The 15483-nt window shown below is 41.8% G+C and overlaps 1 protein-coding gene across 1 annotated transcript in view; it reads left to right on the top strand.

Annotated features, from left to right (window-relative positions):
* LOC139754934 (paired box protein Pax-2-A-like) overlaps positions 1 to 15483 on the top strand; it is a 78845-nt gene that overhangs the window by 41414 nt on the left and 21948 nt on the right. Inside the window, exons 3-4 of the mRNA XM_071672754.1 lie at positions 6996 to 7193; positions 11938 to 12155. Of these exons, the coding sequence (XP_071528855.1) occupies positions 6996 to 7193; positions 11938 to 12155 (416 nt within the window). The remainder of the gene's footprint in view (positions 1 to 6995; positions 7194 to 11937; positions 12156 to 15483) is intronic.

Below are 15483 nucleotides of genomic sequence, written 5' to 3'. Positions count from 1 at the left end.
CACGTTATGATGACTGGATGTCACGACCCAAACTGTCAATGAAGCTTAGTATGCTTTGGTAAACTGATGTAAGTTTCTCAATCTTGGTTTGTGTAAAGGTTCATGTTTCATATGTTAAAAAGTTGGACCCACACCTCACTCACTCTAATCGTTACCTCCAATGCTTCTCTGAAGCTGCTTAGCAACTCGTGACTCCCAGAGAAGCGACTCTTTACGTTCCAATCTACGTAGTCCACTTCGTTTGGCTGAAGTATATCTTCTTGATAAACTGTTCTGTGATGCTGAGCATTTCTCCTCTCTAGACTATAATCATCGTATAGATTAGCTCTTGTTGTTACTACAGATAAACACACATCGTATAGATTAGCTCTTGTTGTTACTACAGATAAGCACACCTGCGCTCCTATTTAAAGTTCCCGGATCCCACTGCCACAGCTGTTAACATGGCAATACGTCGTAGCACATTAAAAGAATCTGCTAACTCGTTACGCTCTGCACGCTACCACATGTGCTCCTTAGCGGCGGCTTAGATCATGAGCTCCGTTGGCACCAGTGCGTTCCCCGTAACTCCCAGCCATCATTAGGAAAGGCCTGCTGTCACCTCGAGAGCAGTTCTGGTCTCCTGCTAATCGCCACCAGCCACTCCCTAACCAAGTCCCCCATACATCGCGGTACTAAAGTTTTAAAAGAGCATTAAAGACGGTCAGAAAGGGCATTAAAGACGTTCAGAAAAGTTCTTGAGGGGCGCTTTAGGGAAATTCCTCCGAATATTATATACCTCCTCATCTTTTTGTGAACAAGTGTATTCATTTCACTCATCTCATGACACTACTGTTCTCTACACATGATTCAGCCAATCAGCAGGTTTTGCTGGAATGATTACTGTACAGCTATATTTGATATTTCAAATAAAAAAATAAGACCAATAAAGGCCTGTTGTGTGCAGTCATGTTGTGTCCCGGGTGACTACCATGCACCATATGCTGGCTGTAATGAACAACGAGGAACTTGCCCTGATGTCATGACACTCATACTAAACAGTAAATTCTTTGATAGCTCCAGTAGAGCCCCTTACGTCCCCTCTTCTGACCTTTAGCCCATGGTATGACCCGGACAAGACGGAGAGTTCTGAAAAAGGAACAAGTCAAGATTAATGAGATGGGCTACGACAAACAAATGGAAATCAGGAGGAAGCAATTTTACTCGCCACTTATAACTTTATTCTGTTTCGTCGGATATGAAGAATACAGAGAAGAATTTCACGACTCTCATGCTGAAATAAGCCAAATTTGGTCAGATTTTGCGTCATTGGCAAGAAATACTCTTTCACGACTTTGATGTCGATAGAGCCAAAGTTCCTCAACTTCGAATCATACGAGAGGAAAAAGTATCCCTACATCATTTCTCTTAAGATACGTATCACTGATTACTATCTTCCTTATTATAAGTATGCCTCTATCATCCATGTGAGGGTAGAGGCGTAGCAAGTCTGCATCAGGTAATTGGATGTCCTGCATGACTGGGGTTTGGCATTCCAGTATTGCAAAGCATGATCCTCATGATAATGTGAATATCTGAATGCACGTGATCCATCCCATGTAGATGAGAAGAAAGATCACGATGATGGATTGAAATAATCTGTCATACCTTATTCGAAACAAATTTCCCCCCCATTCATCCGCTATTAACATGAGCGAATATCCATGCGAAGGTAATTGATCTTGGAGACAGAAGAGGTGTGTTTCCGGTATGGAGAAGGGCTGTAACGTAGACGAAAAAAAAAATGAAAATAAGGAGTGACAGAGTGTGGTCGACAGAGAGGGTCCCCATGGTGTAGTGAGTGCCAACTTGCTCACTTCTTCTGCAGTTCATAGTTTGTCTGAGAAGTATGGGGACATTTAAGGTGTCACTGACAAGTTGTTTCTTTGCCGAGGTGTGAGATGCGTGGCATGTTTAGTGCTCTTTGGTTCATCAATTACCCAGGCTACAGCAGCCAAGCTGGTCCAAACCTTCAGATAATGTTTTTGCCTATGGAGATTCAGTATATTTTTCTTAATATTTTGGAAATTATAGCGTGCAGAGCACAGCGTACAATATATATAATTCAGAATTTACTGAGCTTTCAAAAGCTGTGGAATTCTCATCCAAATCAAGCTGACAAACAATTTCACATACTGAAATCACACCTGATATTATGAAATTTTCTTTCTTCCCATGTTAGCTTAGACATTCAGCATCGAATACTAGCTCTAAACTGTACATACCACCAGCAACACATTCACCAAAATACATATCAAAAGAGCACAAATCTGGTCTGTGGACACTAGTAACATCATTTACTTTTTTGTACACACCAAGATCAAAAACACTGATGTGTGCGCTCCAGCAACAGACTTTGCTGGGAAGTTCATACTAACAACAAACAAAGCTGGTCTCTGCTCACCAACACGCCTGACTGCTTTATACACACTAACAAACAAAACTGCGATATGCACGCCAGGAACAGACTGAACACCAAATTGGTTCATATACACCAGCAGCACAGCACCTTGAAATGTCACCAAAAAAGTACTTAACCTCTGCCCACTAGTAACGTAAAACCCTATACAGAGCAAATCAGCATCAGTGTTATGTGTACCTTAAGAGCACTACTCTCTGCCCATCAATAAACACATCTCATTATGTACACAATGCTGGCTTGTGAACATCAACAGCACAAATCTGAAAGACAACAACAATGATCTAGCTATGTTAGCCTTATCGAGCTGTGCACACTTGTAATACCCATGTATCCTTACCTACAGCTTGTGTCCACTGTTTGTACACACAAACAACAATAGTCTGGACTCTCCTACAAAACTGGTCCCAAGACATCATTAAAAGTGCACATATCAGAGGCAACTGGACACCAAAAGCCAGGTGACTACGACTTACGAACAAGCCATAAAAAAGTTTCTAAAAGAGGAAGCAGTCAGCCATATGGGCAAACAAGCACCTTACTTCTCTACCCAACACAGACGCTTGACAAACTCCATGAGTGCCATCCGAGTTTTAGTTGAAGAATGAACAAGTTCCGCCACTGGTTCAGGCCGACCCTCTTGCGTGAATACCCGACAGATATCGTTTGAGATATGGCCTTAGGGAGAACCAAGCTAATGATCTAGTATTGGGGATCAGGGAACTGCGAAGGCGTCTACGCTCACCCAGATGAAGAATGCACAAAGGGTGTAGTATTTGAAGGGAGAGTAGGAATTGGGACTGATGTATGCACACTCCTGGGAGGAGAGGGTATGAAATATATGAGAAAGATAGACGAGAAAGAGAACGGGGAATATGAGTGCTTTCTCCCAGGATTAGTGAATAGTGAATGTTGTGGCAGCAAAAATGGAAACAAGTGTCGGCATTTCCACTCGATAAATAAACTTAATCGTGTACAAACTGCATTAGTAAAATATTCTTTAGATGTTGACAGAGAAGAAAATTGGTACATTCGCAACGTAAACATTCGATTCCCATCTTGAGATCATTAGTGGTAATGTCAATCTTGGCAATAATCTTTTCACTTACAACATATGACAGGCTCAGGTCTTGATGCATGTGTGGGTGGACTTGGTCGTCCCTTTGAATAGACTGGGCGTCTTTGAGGGCGGTACTAATGTCAGGAGGCGGGCTCGGGGTGTCATTTATTTCCCTCTGTTGGTTGTAGCACTGAGATACCCTCAAGACCACACAGGGCTTGGTTAACCGTTGGTATAACGACGCTCATTGCTCACTGCTGCAGGGAAGGAGTCCTGTCACTTCTGTACGTAAAATGTCTTGCCACAGCTGCAGGATGGATCTAATTTTTGCCGTAGTAAGTCTTGAGCAGATTCTTGTCTTCTATTTCTGGAGGAAGAGGCTTTTGTTACTACCACTGCAGAGGAAAGTTTTCACTGCTGCAAGAGGGAGCTTTCTCGCTTATGAAGAAAGAGTTTATTGTCATTGCTCCAAGAGAAGATTCTTGTCACAGCTGTACGAAGGGATTCTTGTTACTCTTGAAGGTAGGTTGGTAATTCATATCACTGTCGTATGATGAGTTTTGATTCTTAGCAACGAGAAGGAAGACATGTCTACTACAAAAAGCACTGCTTCATGAATAAACTCCTTCAATGTAGCATGAAGAGACTTGTCATCATTACAAGAGGGATGTATTTCTTTGCTACTGTTGCACGATAAGGACCATATCATTATTGGAAGTCAAAGATTATTCTTTTCTTTTAGTGATGCTTCGATGGATTTCGATCTTTTATACAGGATGAAAAATTTGTCACAGATGTATTGAAGGAGTCATGTTGTTACTACAGGAAGGAATACCATCACTGTTAGATAAGGAGAATCTCGTCACTGCTGCAAGTGAATAATCTTGTCACTGATGTTGAAAGGGAACACTCTAATGTCAGGGTTGCAAAACGGGAGTTTGTCACACAAGCGCGAAGGAAGACTTTCATCATTCTCCGAGGTAGAATATTGCCACTGCCACAGGAGAAGAGTACTGCCCATTTTTGAGGAAGATAGGTTTGCCAGTGCCGTGGAAGGGAGGGAATCTAGATACTGCCGTAAAAGGGAAGGGAAAGCTTGTCACTGAGAGGAGAATCTTCTCTTGATCCATCCATATCTCTATGGCAAAGAGAAGGTGGACGAAGAGCCACCTACATATGCGAGCAGTACTCTTTTTCTTATGCAAATGAAATCTCTACAGATAAGAAATAGCTGCTGATAGAAAAAAGAATAACTGAACAACTCAAGTACCCTAAACTTAAGGAAAACAAGATTCTGTGAATTTCACCACATGACGTTTTCAAAACAGAGCAGAAAACACCATTATGCACGACTGTGCAGTTCTCATCAGTTACTCTTTCCATTTCCATGATCTGAATGGTCATCTTCCTTTACTTCATGAAAGTCAAGGAAACCTATTCTTAGAGGACCAGTCCTCAACTCTTCTTCGTGTTTCCTCTCCTCCCCATCATGTACCCTTCTGAACGGAGCAGGTGATATCTTACCTCTTTAGAAAGCTTTGTTTCCATAACTCCAAGATTATCAGGTACCTTTTTCCAAATACATTTCCCAAACTTCAAATCATTCGCTATTTCTTACTAATCCGTCTTCATCTAAATACGTTACAGTCAGCTTATTACCATCAGAGATGCAGCGCCAGGAAAAGACAACAAAGGCCACATTCGTTCACACTCAGTCTCTAGCTGTCATGTGTAAAGCATTCATTTTTAGTTTTTTATTAGAAATTTTGTTTTTCATAATGTCTATAATATTCTTCGAGGCAAATAGGATTTTGGGGCTGAAATATTGCCCAATGATCATTAAGTTCTGCAATAAAGCATTTCGATGTTTACATGATGAAAAGGATAGTTCTATTTATACAGAGGCTTTCAAGCAAATATATCGCCTCCGAAAAATACCAAAAATTTCAGGTAATAGTTCAGGCTATTTTTTAGCCTCAAGAAAACACTACTAAAATTGCAATATACAGTGAGACGCTTCTATACTTGAAGTAATCATGGAAAATATCGCTAAATGCTTCCCCAGTCGACAGAGAACCGATAAATGCGAAGCGAATAATTATTGGTACCCCAAAATTTCACTATCAGAATTTTCATATAGATTTCTCTCAAAACCTCATTTGAGGGAATGTTTCATGCTAATTAGAGATCTGCTATTAAAATATAATTTGATAGTCTTTATGAACTTTGATTAAACTGTTAAATGAAGACAATTTCACAGCATCTTCTGTTAATTTCCATTGTACATATTGGGTGTCTATCGGTAACTGAGAGCATTGATATATTTTCCATAAGTATTTCAAGAAGTGTTTGAATATGTTATGGTTCAATATATCATAATTCCTCCTCCATCTGCAGTTGCTTGAAATCCTATTTCTCAATACATTTCACTTATTTTACCAGTCTGTAGTCTTAGATGAACTCTTCTACAACTCCTTCTGCAACAATAGCTTCTAATCCTGTTTCTCGATAGATCCTACATATTTCACCAGTCTGTAGTCTCAGATGAACTGTCCTTCATTTCACTATTCATCATCACCCTGCCCTTTGTAAGACTCGCTTGGTTCTTGTCCTCAAGTCTCCTTGTTGAGGAGGTGGTCACCATTGTCTGATCATGGAATTCTCAATTGCTAATCCAGTTTTATCCATAAATCACTTAAGAAATAGATGATTATTGCATTGCCTGGCTGTAGGTGTGTGCCTACATAACAGGCTTTGACTACTTGCTGGTCTAAATCTTCTTGTCTTGGTTTATGACAATTTGCCTGGTACAATCAACACTACATTTTTAATTTGTTAACCTGCAATGAAAAGAACAACATTTTAGGTAACATCTTGGCTCGGTATACAATGTATCCATATAAAACATATTTCAAGCTGGCTGGCTGATACAGTAACTGGCATTGTTACCTATTCAGATAGAATAGATTATGTATTTTCCATTGTGTGTGTGTGTGCGCGTGTTTGTATTTGATTATGAGTTCATAGAATTACGTAGGATAAAGATAATGTATCCTCTGTTTTTATTTCTTAACTAACCGTATGTACATTATAATCTCCTCTCTCGACGATATTAACTAACCAACAACTATTACCTGTGGATTGTGCTGCACGGATCCTGATGACCATTAACCAAGGTTCATGAACCTTACTCTAGCCACACACACAAACACAGCGTTCCTTCTTGCAGGTACTATGAGACGGGATCCATCAGACCCGGTGTAATCGGCGGGTCTAAGCCCAAGGTGGCCACACCTACAGTGGTGGAAGCCATCGCCAACTACAAGAAACAGAACCCCACTATGTTTGCCTGGGAGATCCGGGAGCGGCTTCTGGCAGATGGTGTGTGTGACCAGGAGGGCGTTCCATCTGTCTCCAGTATTAACAGGTGGGTGAAGGCCAACACTGACTAACCCATTACCCGTCGTTCTCTTCTAGATATTACGAGACCGGCAGCTACAAAGCCGGTGTCATCGGCGGCTCCAAACCCAAAGTAGCGACTCCCTTGGTGGTGGAAGCCATTGCCAGGTACAAACGGGAGAACCCGACCATGTTCGCCTGGGAGATCCGAGACAGGCTGCTCGCGGAGAATGTATGTACCCAGGAGAACATACCATCAGTGTCCTCCATCAACAGGTAACGTCGTCAGTATACTGGAGGCCTACATGTGTCTTGCCAAGCCTGCCTGCCTGCATGATTGCCCTGTCTTGCACAAACAACATCTGCACCTCCTATATTCGCCACCTGAAGAGGCCATCGTTTTTCTGCACCTCGTATGTTCTTTGGGCCATATGGCAGCGGCGTCTGCTCAGACCACTAGTGCACTGTTCTCATGTACATGTGATGCCTGCCACATTTTTGTACTTTTGTTTGCTTGTCTACATGCAATATTACAAATCTGAATGCTGTAGTCGAAGGGAGGTACTCATAAAGTCAGTATTTTTGCTGCACCTAATTCTAGCATTTCTGTCATTATGAAACTCGAATGTTGCAATGTGCACTTTTTCCATTTAGTTGCAGAATTATGATAAATAAAATTCGGACCTGTGTTCAAAATGTTTTGAGAATATATCATCACATACCTTTTCTAAGTGAAAATCCAGACATAGCTATACATCCAAAGGAAGATGCTAAGATATAGAAAATTAGTGTAAAAAACCCTGATAATGAACAAGGAAGACGCTGCTTTCATAGAATCAAAGAATTGTGCAAGAGGAAGTAAATGGTCGTCTCTATATGTCTACGTATGTTTGTTGTTGAACATAGTTGACGTCAGTTATACCTTATCATTAAGGCAAGATCCTACTGCTATAAGCAGGAATAATGTATCCCATCATCTACTGAGCTGTTAGCGTTCTTCAGGTTACTGACGAGTGTTCTGGTGCTCTATGTGAAAATCGCCTCATAAAATACGTCCAGTCAGTCTCGGTAAAGAGCCATATTCTGTATCCCCGATACATATTCTGTATACCCGATACCTGATTTTCCGAAAGTATTGACAAATGAGAGTGCTTGAAGGGGAGCACCAAAGAGACTTCATTGGTCTGTCACAGCCACAGGAAGGCAGGTCACTTGTCACCACTCTGCGTTGAAGATGGTATTGGAAACACGTGAGAATGACACAATCTTTTTCTTTAGCTGGCATCAGGGATCGACACAATTGTATCAGTCGAAACAATCGGTCGTTCGGATTTTGTACCTAGCCTATATGAGAGCAGCCAGAGGAATTCCCCTCTTATGTGTCACGATCAATTTTCTTATCTTTTTTTCTTTTGCCTTTCGGTGCACTCATACCGTCAAGGCAAATTTTCTCATGACTCAAACAACGCCCACCACGGGATTTATGGTCCTATGAGAGATGGCTGTTCATCCTGGCATTATACTAATCCCTCTCAACACTGTCATATGGGGAGGGCGACCAGCCCTTGGTGTTTCCTAATGACTTGAATCGCTGACTGAAACACAATAAAACGAGGTTTATGTTTCATACGGGGCCGACCGTCTCGTTATCCTCCTCCGCTTACCTGATTTGCATTGGAGACAGGCACAGGCGACTCTCCCACTCCACGAAGGTGGCAGGGCTTAACTTGCCAACCTCTCACTCTACACATAAAATCTGCCTTGGGCAAATATCCTTACAAAAAGATGTTTGGAGGCGCTTCATTCGTCGAAAGCTGGAGGAGGAATTCCACTAGAATATACCAGATTACAGCAGTGTTTCACTGGCCTTTTATTCTTTTGTCATCACTCACAAGAAACATCATCATCATGGGGTTGGTAGCATCGTTGATGACCTCACTCGGTTTTTGCCTGAGAAGAAAACTGCCGAGGTGCTCCAGACCTGGAGACCAATCACAGTCAGAGGACCTTCCATCATGTGAGAAGCTGATGACCCTCGCTTAGGTCCTCATTGGCCGAGATGGCTCTTAAACTGGCGGTAGGAGTGAGGCGCGCGGTGACGGTGCAGGAGAAGGGTTCGAAGCACCACCATAATGCCTCAACACATTAGGGACATCATCTCTCTCCTAATTCTACTTTTTTTTTCATACTTTCAACTCGTTCTGGTTAATTGTACAGAAATATGTGGCTCATTTTGGAGCCCGCACTCACCTGTAGGAAACTCGTTAGTAATGTGGAGTCTAAACACAGCAGTTGGTTGAGAAGTGTCAAAACATCCATAATGAATTCGAGGAAAACTAGAAACCTTCGCTTGCTTTTGTCTGGGCTGCGAAGCTGCCCATGACGGCCTTTATGCTTCTGAATTCTATGTTCAACCTTTGGATGAGACCTCCTCGTGGTATTGTATGAGGTGAAATAGTGCTCGATATTGTTTGCCACAAAAGAACCATTTCACTGATCAACCGCGAAGATTTTGGGAGACTCTGCTGTTCGATCTGTGTCAGCTGAGAACGAGATCTAAGAAATTAAATTGATATAGGGTGAATATAAAAAGCTTCAAAATGTACCTACTGCTATTTTTTAATATATCATTTTAGGTGTAACTGCAAAACATACTAACTTGGTACAGAAAAAGCTTTCAGCAGAACTAATTGAATTTCTCTGCAGCGCATGAAGAGATGGAAAAGTAAAACCCTTGTTGCTAGTAGCTTTGGTAATGTTTTTTACATAACGCTAAGGGTTCTGGGAATAATTGTTGGAAAGAAAAACAAAAGACAATATGCTTCCATCTTATAGAAGGAAACATGACAAACCTAAATCCACCTGACGGCACTATCAAACGAAAGACTACCTGTTATGCACAGATCAGCAACATTTCCTATTTGATACATACGAATCAAATATCTGCCCAAAGATTATCAATGGAACAAAAGTCGTTTACCCTGCTATAGTTTTTCTTTATAAACTTCCGGTTATTGGTCAGAAATAATGAGAGGAGCTCTAGGATTGAGCGGGTTGCTTACCGTAAAACTGATACCCCGGATAGTGTGAACTGATCTCTTTGAGAGTCTTCACTCGCCTCACTCACGACCGGTTATAAACAAGCGTCGTATGGTGCGTGCATCCGGTGCTCGTAGTTGCTAGCTTTTGCATGTTGTTCGTGATCGTGATGATCAACTTCATCTCGTTGTTAGTGCTATTCGTGATAGTCGACTCGTGCATGTTGTTGGTATGTGTGACATTCATCTTGTACACGTTCTTATTCGTGCAGTCGAGAGGCTATTGGTGGTCCTTACACATTCTCAGCGATAGTTACCCATCATGACAATAGGACGTTTAATGATGTCCGTGGCTGCCAGTCTTCGGGCGTCTTTGGCATCACTTCGGACTGCGCAGTGTCATTTTTTTTTTCAGTATCCTTTTTATACATTTTGTTAGTGATGTCCAGTCCGGTTCTAGGATCAGAAATAGATATTACTGAAGTTAATGAATGTACGACTGTGACCTTCTTGTGTTCTTGATGGCATGAACGTCGTTGACGATCGTGGTGCCAATCTGTATGCATTCATGGTGTTTGAAAGCGAAATATTTCAGCGTTCATGATGGGTGACCTGTGTGCGGCATTTCTGGATGTGTAAATAGATAAGTGATATTATGACGGCCAAGCTGCTTACGTTGTTAATATGTCATGGCAGGATATGTGTAGCTTCTCAAGTTCATTCTCAGTGACTATGGTAACAAATGATAATGATACAATAGTCATTGCGTGAGCGACCTTGGTAGTTGAGGTAATGACCACTGATGTTTGATGACGGTTTGTCTGTTCAGGACGGCCAATCTGGGTGTGTTTATCATCGTGGTATTTTATGATGACAGCTGATAGTGGCGTTCCTGACAATCTGTGATTTGTTGATGGTCCTGGTAACAAATGGTGTTAGTTTTGGTGATGGCTTGTCTGTGTGTTTTGCTGATGGTCGTGAGGACAAACGGTGATTGTTATTTATGACATCCAGTCCGTGTGTGTGTGTGTGTGTTATAGTTATGATAATCAAATTATCATTATCCATAATAATGAAAATGTCTCTACAGCTACAATGTTGCTGGTGATCTTGATGGCCTCGCTCTTTTTTTTTTTTTTTTTCTTCAAAGCCTGACACTTACGAATGTTCATAATGGCTTTAAGGTTTAATTTGTTTGGGGCAGACTAAGGGAGGGAGGAGCAGTGGTGTGGTTAATATTTTGGATGTGGGGTTGTAGCCGTAGCTGATGAGCATGGGTAAATGTGTATGGTGTGCTAACGTCGGAAGTGGCCACAGCTGATTAGCGAGGCGTGCGGGCAGGTATTTGATCTTGGCCCCGTGGCCATGCATCTGGTGTACTACGAGTGTTGAGGTTCTCACGGATGAGGTGCTCCACCGTGGATACAGGTACCTTGATGTTGTAGGTTATAGTAATATATCCTTCAGTCGGTGTAGATACATTTGTCTGGCCATCGACCTATTTGCCACAGCATCGGAGCCGCGCGATATTAAAGTCCATGCTACCCACACCGAGATGAGGCTGGGACACACGTGAAAACATTAGAAATCTAGTATGTGTTTCTTTTAATTTCCTTGTGGCTGAGGCGGCCAGGCACAACCTTTTCTTTTCCTATATTAGAGAGCATTTATTTTTCGTACGAGGTGTCGGTAGAAGTATTGGCTACCTTTATAGCGGTCTTATAATATATTTCAATAAGAATTGATTTGCTAACTGACTCATGATTATTTTCTTTTACCACAAATTTGTTCTTGTACTCAGTATTTTAAACAAATCTTCCTGACCGCCTGAAACACCGCTACTTTGTCATGCCCACATTTCCCGGCACTATGCCTCACCTACTTTCAAACCTCCTCACATCTACCAGTCATACGCCCAGCACCATCCTCTGACCACCGCTCTAAGGTGCTACTTCACTCACGCTGCCCTCACGTGCCCACAGAATAGTGCGCAACAAGGCGGCGGAGAAGGCCAAGCACGGGCTGTCGGGGACGCCCTCGCCAGTGTCCCAGACCGCCTCCGTCATCACCCACGCCCAGACCACGCCCCACGAGACCGCCCTCCAGCGCCCCGGGTCTTACTCCATCACCGGCATCCTCGGCCTTCCTCCCCTCACAGATCCTAATGGAAATATTCAAAAGAGAAAGAGGGAAGAATCAGGTAAGTGACAGTATCTTAAGTGGTATTCCCTTTATAAAGTAACTGAAACAGGGCAGCTAGATATGAGCATCGTAGGTAAACCCACACTATCTACCATACCTTTAGATCCCAGTCTTGCGTAGGTGATATACCTGTAGCCTCCAGCACCGGCTGGAGCTGGAGGGCTTTGACTCTTCAGTAGCATGAGCTGGGTTGCAACCTCCAGTTTCCAAAGTCTCCTCTCTCCTCGGGGATCTCATCCTCTGTATTTAGAGTAAGGAAACGAATACTTCTGTAGCAATTTAATGAATGTAGCCTCGCAAAACTCATGATTCCACTTGACCAGGCCTTCCTACACTCATTTTTCTAACTCGCTCTTCCTCATTTCATACTGGAATTCTTTTGTAACCCATCTAAAGCTGCTGTTTTTTTGTTTTTTTCAAAAACCTTCCCTTTCTTGGGTTTCAATGTCTAAAACAAAGGAAGAAGTCAAGTGGGAGTGCTCGTCCTCCTCAAAACCTCAGACTGGGGTGTCTGAATGTGCGCGGATGTAACCAAGATAAGAAGAAGGAGAGATAGGCAGTATATTTCAGGAAAGAAACCTGGATGTTCTGGCTCCGAGTAAAACGATGCTCAAGGGGAAAGGGAAACAATGGTTAGGAAACGTCTTGGGAGTAAAGTTAGGGGTTGGTGAGAGGGCAAAAGCTAAGGAAGGAATAGCACTATTTCTGAAGCAGGTGTTGTGGGAGTATGTGATATAGTGCAAGCAAGCAAATCCTAGGTCGATGTGATTAAAAACGAAAGTGGATGGCGAAAGATCATGAGAGGCAAGTGTTTTGGGAGCAGCTGAGTGAGTGTGTCAGCGTTTTTGGTGCGCGAAACTGGGTAATAGTGATGGATAATTTGAATTCGAAGGTGAGCAATGTGGCAGGTGAATGAAAATGGTGAAGAGCTTGTGGCTCTGTATGATGAAAAACGACTGGTGATTGGGGATACCTGGTTTAGAAAGTGAGCATGTGAGTAGGAGAGATAGTCAACGAGTATTATTAGATTACGTATTAATTGATAGGCGTTTAAAAGAGAGACTTTTGAATGTAAATGTGATGAGATCTAGTTTTTGCCTAGAATTCAAAGTCCGTATTACCACAAGTGTATAATCCCTTGTGTTCAGCTGCCACAGAAACACAGTTAGTGAAGCTGGTGACTCCACGGCCGTGGTTGCCACTAACCTAACCAAGTACTCCATCAGTGAATATATACAATTCACTCATTTTTCTAAGCATTCTAAAATAAACAATTTCGATGCCTTATATAGAACAATCGTGAATATTCATTGCCATCTCCATATGAAGATACAATCCTCCAAGAGGGGATTATGAAACAAGTTATGAACAGCGTGAAGTCTTTCTAGGCTGACATCCATAATCAAGAAGGGATCACGATGGGTTTTTTTTTTTTTTTTCCAGCCCGTCTTTCTCAGTTTTACCGACCCGTTGCTAACAGCACCACAGGGAAATCTCTTGTGATCCCCTTGCACGAGGTGAAAGGGATACTAACAATTAAAACCTATTTATTCAATCACATTTTTTTCTTAGGAAAATTACATCAGCGACTCTGATTATACCCTCAGATTCCTCGTCAAAAGGTTGATGTCCTAAAACGAACGAGCTTCAAGATCATTAGGATATTAAACGTAACAGTTTAGACCGTATCCGTTGTGTGCATAAGATCGATTAGTTGTAACAACAGATAACGCTGAAGGACTCCCGTGCACAGCGTGTAAAGTGGTAGGTTGATAAAGATATATGTTTGGTCATTAACTTTCGATCGCAAGCTTCTTTTAAAACTAAGAGGAAGCTCGAGACGCCCCCCAGTATTCCATCAGGTTAATGAGATGGTATGCGAGCGTGTAGGGGGAGAATCCATTGTATAAACGTGCTGTTTCGAAAGCCAGTAAGACGTATCGTTCCGCCAGGGATAATTCAGAAGATTAGCCGCTGTCTGGATGGGTTGCTTCGCTAAAGAAGCATTTTGAGCTCACTTGTGACCTGAACTGATTATCTTGTATCATTTCAATGAAGCATTTCTTTCCTGGTTTAGGCTCATGATTGTTTTTGTTGAATTTGAATATACTACACCTTCTTCCGCTTCCAAGCTTTTGATTTGCATTTGCCTTCCCATAATCCATCACTTTTCCTCTCATTTTCAGCCTTTCAGTTTCATTCCTTCAACAGTAATAGAGTATGCAGTTCTATGTCTTTATACTTATGTTTTAGTTGAAAACAACGATATTTATCACTGTTTCAGAATCTGTCCGCGTGTCGCCTCTCTTTCGAAGGGCAGGAATTATGTTATTTTTCCCCCATAGCGATTGTTGGCGTTTCTACCTTTATTTTCACTGTCTGCACTGTTAGAAATAATGATAATAATTTGCAAAACTTTATCGTTCCAGTATTTGATAGTGAAATGTAACCGATAAACATAAAAGCCCAAGAAATTAATCATTTCGGTTACCTCCAATGATCCTCTCTGTAAAAAAGAAAGAGACTTCAGCATCTGAGTCTGTGTTAAATAACTGCGCATCAGATCAGCTGGGATGCTGTAGGCAACACACTATCATCTACGAAGATCTAACATCCATCCCCAGTCAACAGTGTTGGGAACTCCTCAGGATTATTCACCTACGTAACTTCACAGCAAAAAGACACACTGCTTAAAGTCCGAAACGAAACAGCTCGTCTCCGTAGCAGATCTAATTTCTATATAACACCAACAAGGTATCTACCTGATTGACTGTATACACTGACTCCCTTAAACGTGCCACTGAGGAGTATATTAGATTACGGAGAACTGAAAGTAGAAAATTATATCAAGCCTTTGTTCCCTGTCCCTAACATCCCACGGTTCTTTCCAGTCGTTTTATATGCAGATTAGGCGATGCCAGGCTGTGAATACGCCAGGGTAAGCGAACGATCAGCAGAACATATCCCTCTTAACTTGTAGGTGGATAGATATGGCCACAACTGAATGTGGTGGAAAGGGTGGCCAAGCCAGCGTTCAGAGTGTATCAAACGTTCGTATTCACAGGTATTATACACTAGTTACTTAAACATCTTCACTGAAATACTCGTGAATGCTCATGGATTTTTTGCGCAAAATCATGACACGAAATTTTAGTATTTGTTGTACCAGGGGCCATCCTTTCTTATGGCATTCTGATTCACCATTAATATATAATGGCATTCCATTACTGTTTGCAAAGTTGTAACTGATGACAGAAATAAGAGCAGAATGCAGAGTTCTGGTTTAAGCTTACACTTTTATAATAAAAGAATGAGCTATGTATAAT

Source organism: Panulirus ornatus, chromosome 18, assembly GCF_036320965.1.
Source record: "Panulirus ornatus isolate Po-2019 chromosome 18, ASM3632096v1, whole genome shotgun sequence".
Lineage (NCBI taxonomy): Eukaryota > Metazoa > Arthropoda > Malacostraca > Decapoda > Palinuridae > Panulirus > Panulirus ornatus.
This window is presented reverse-complemented; position numbering and strand designations above follow the sequence as displayed.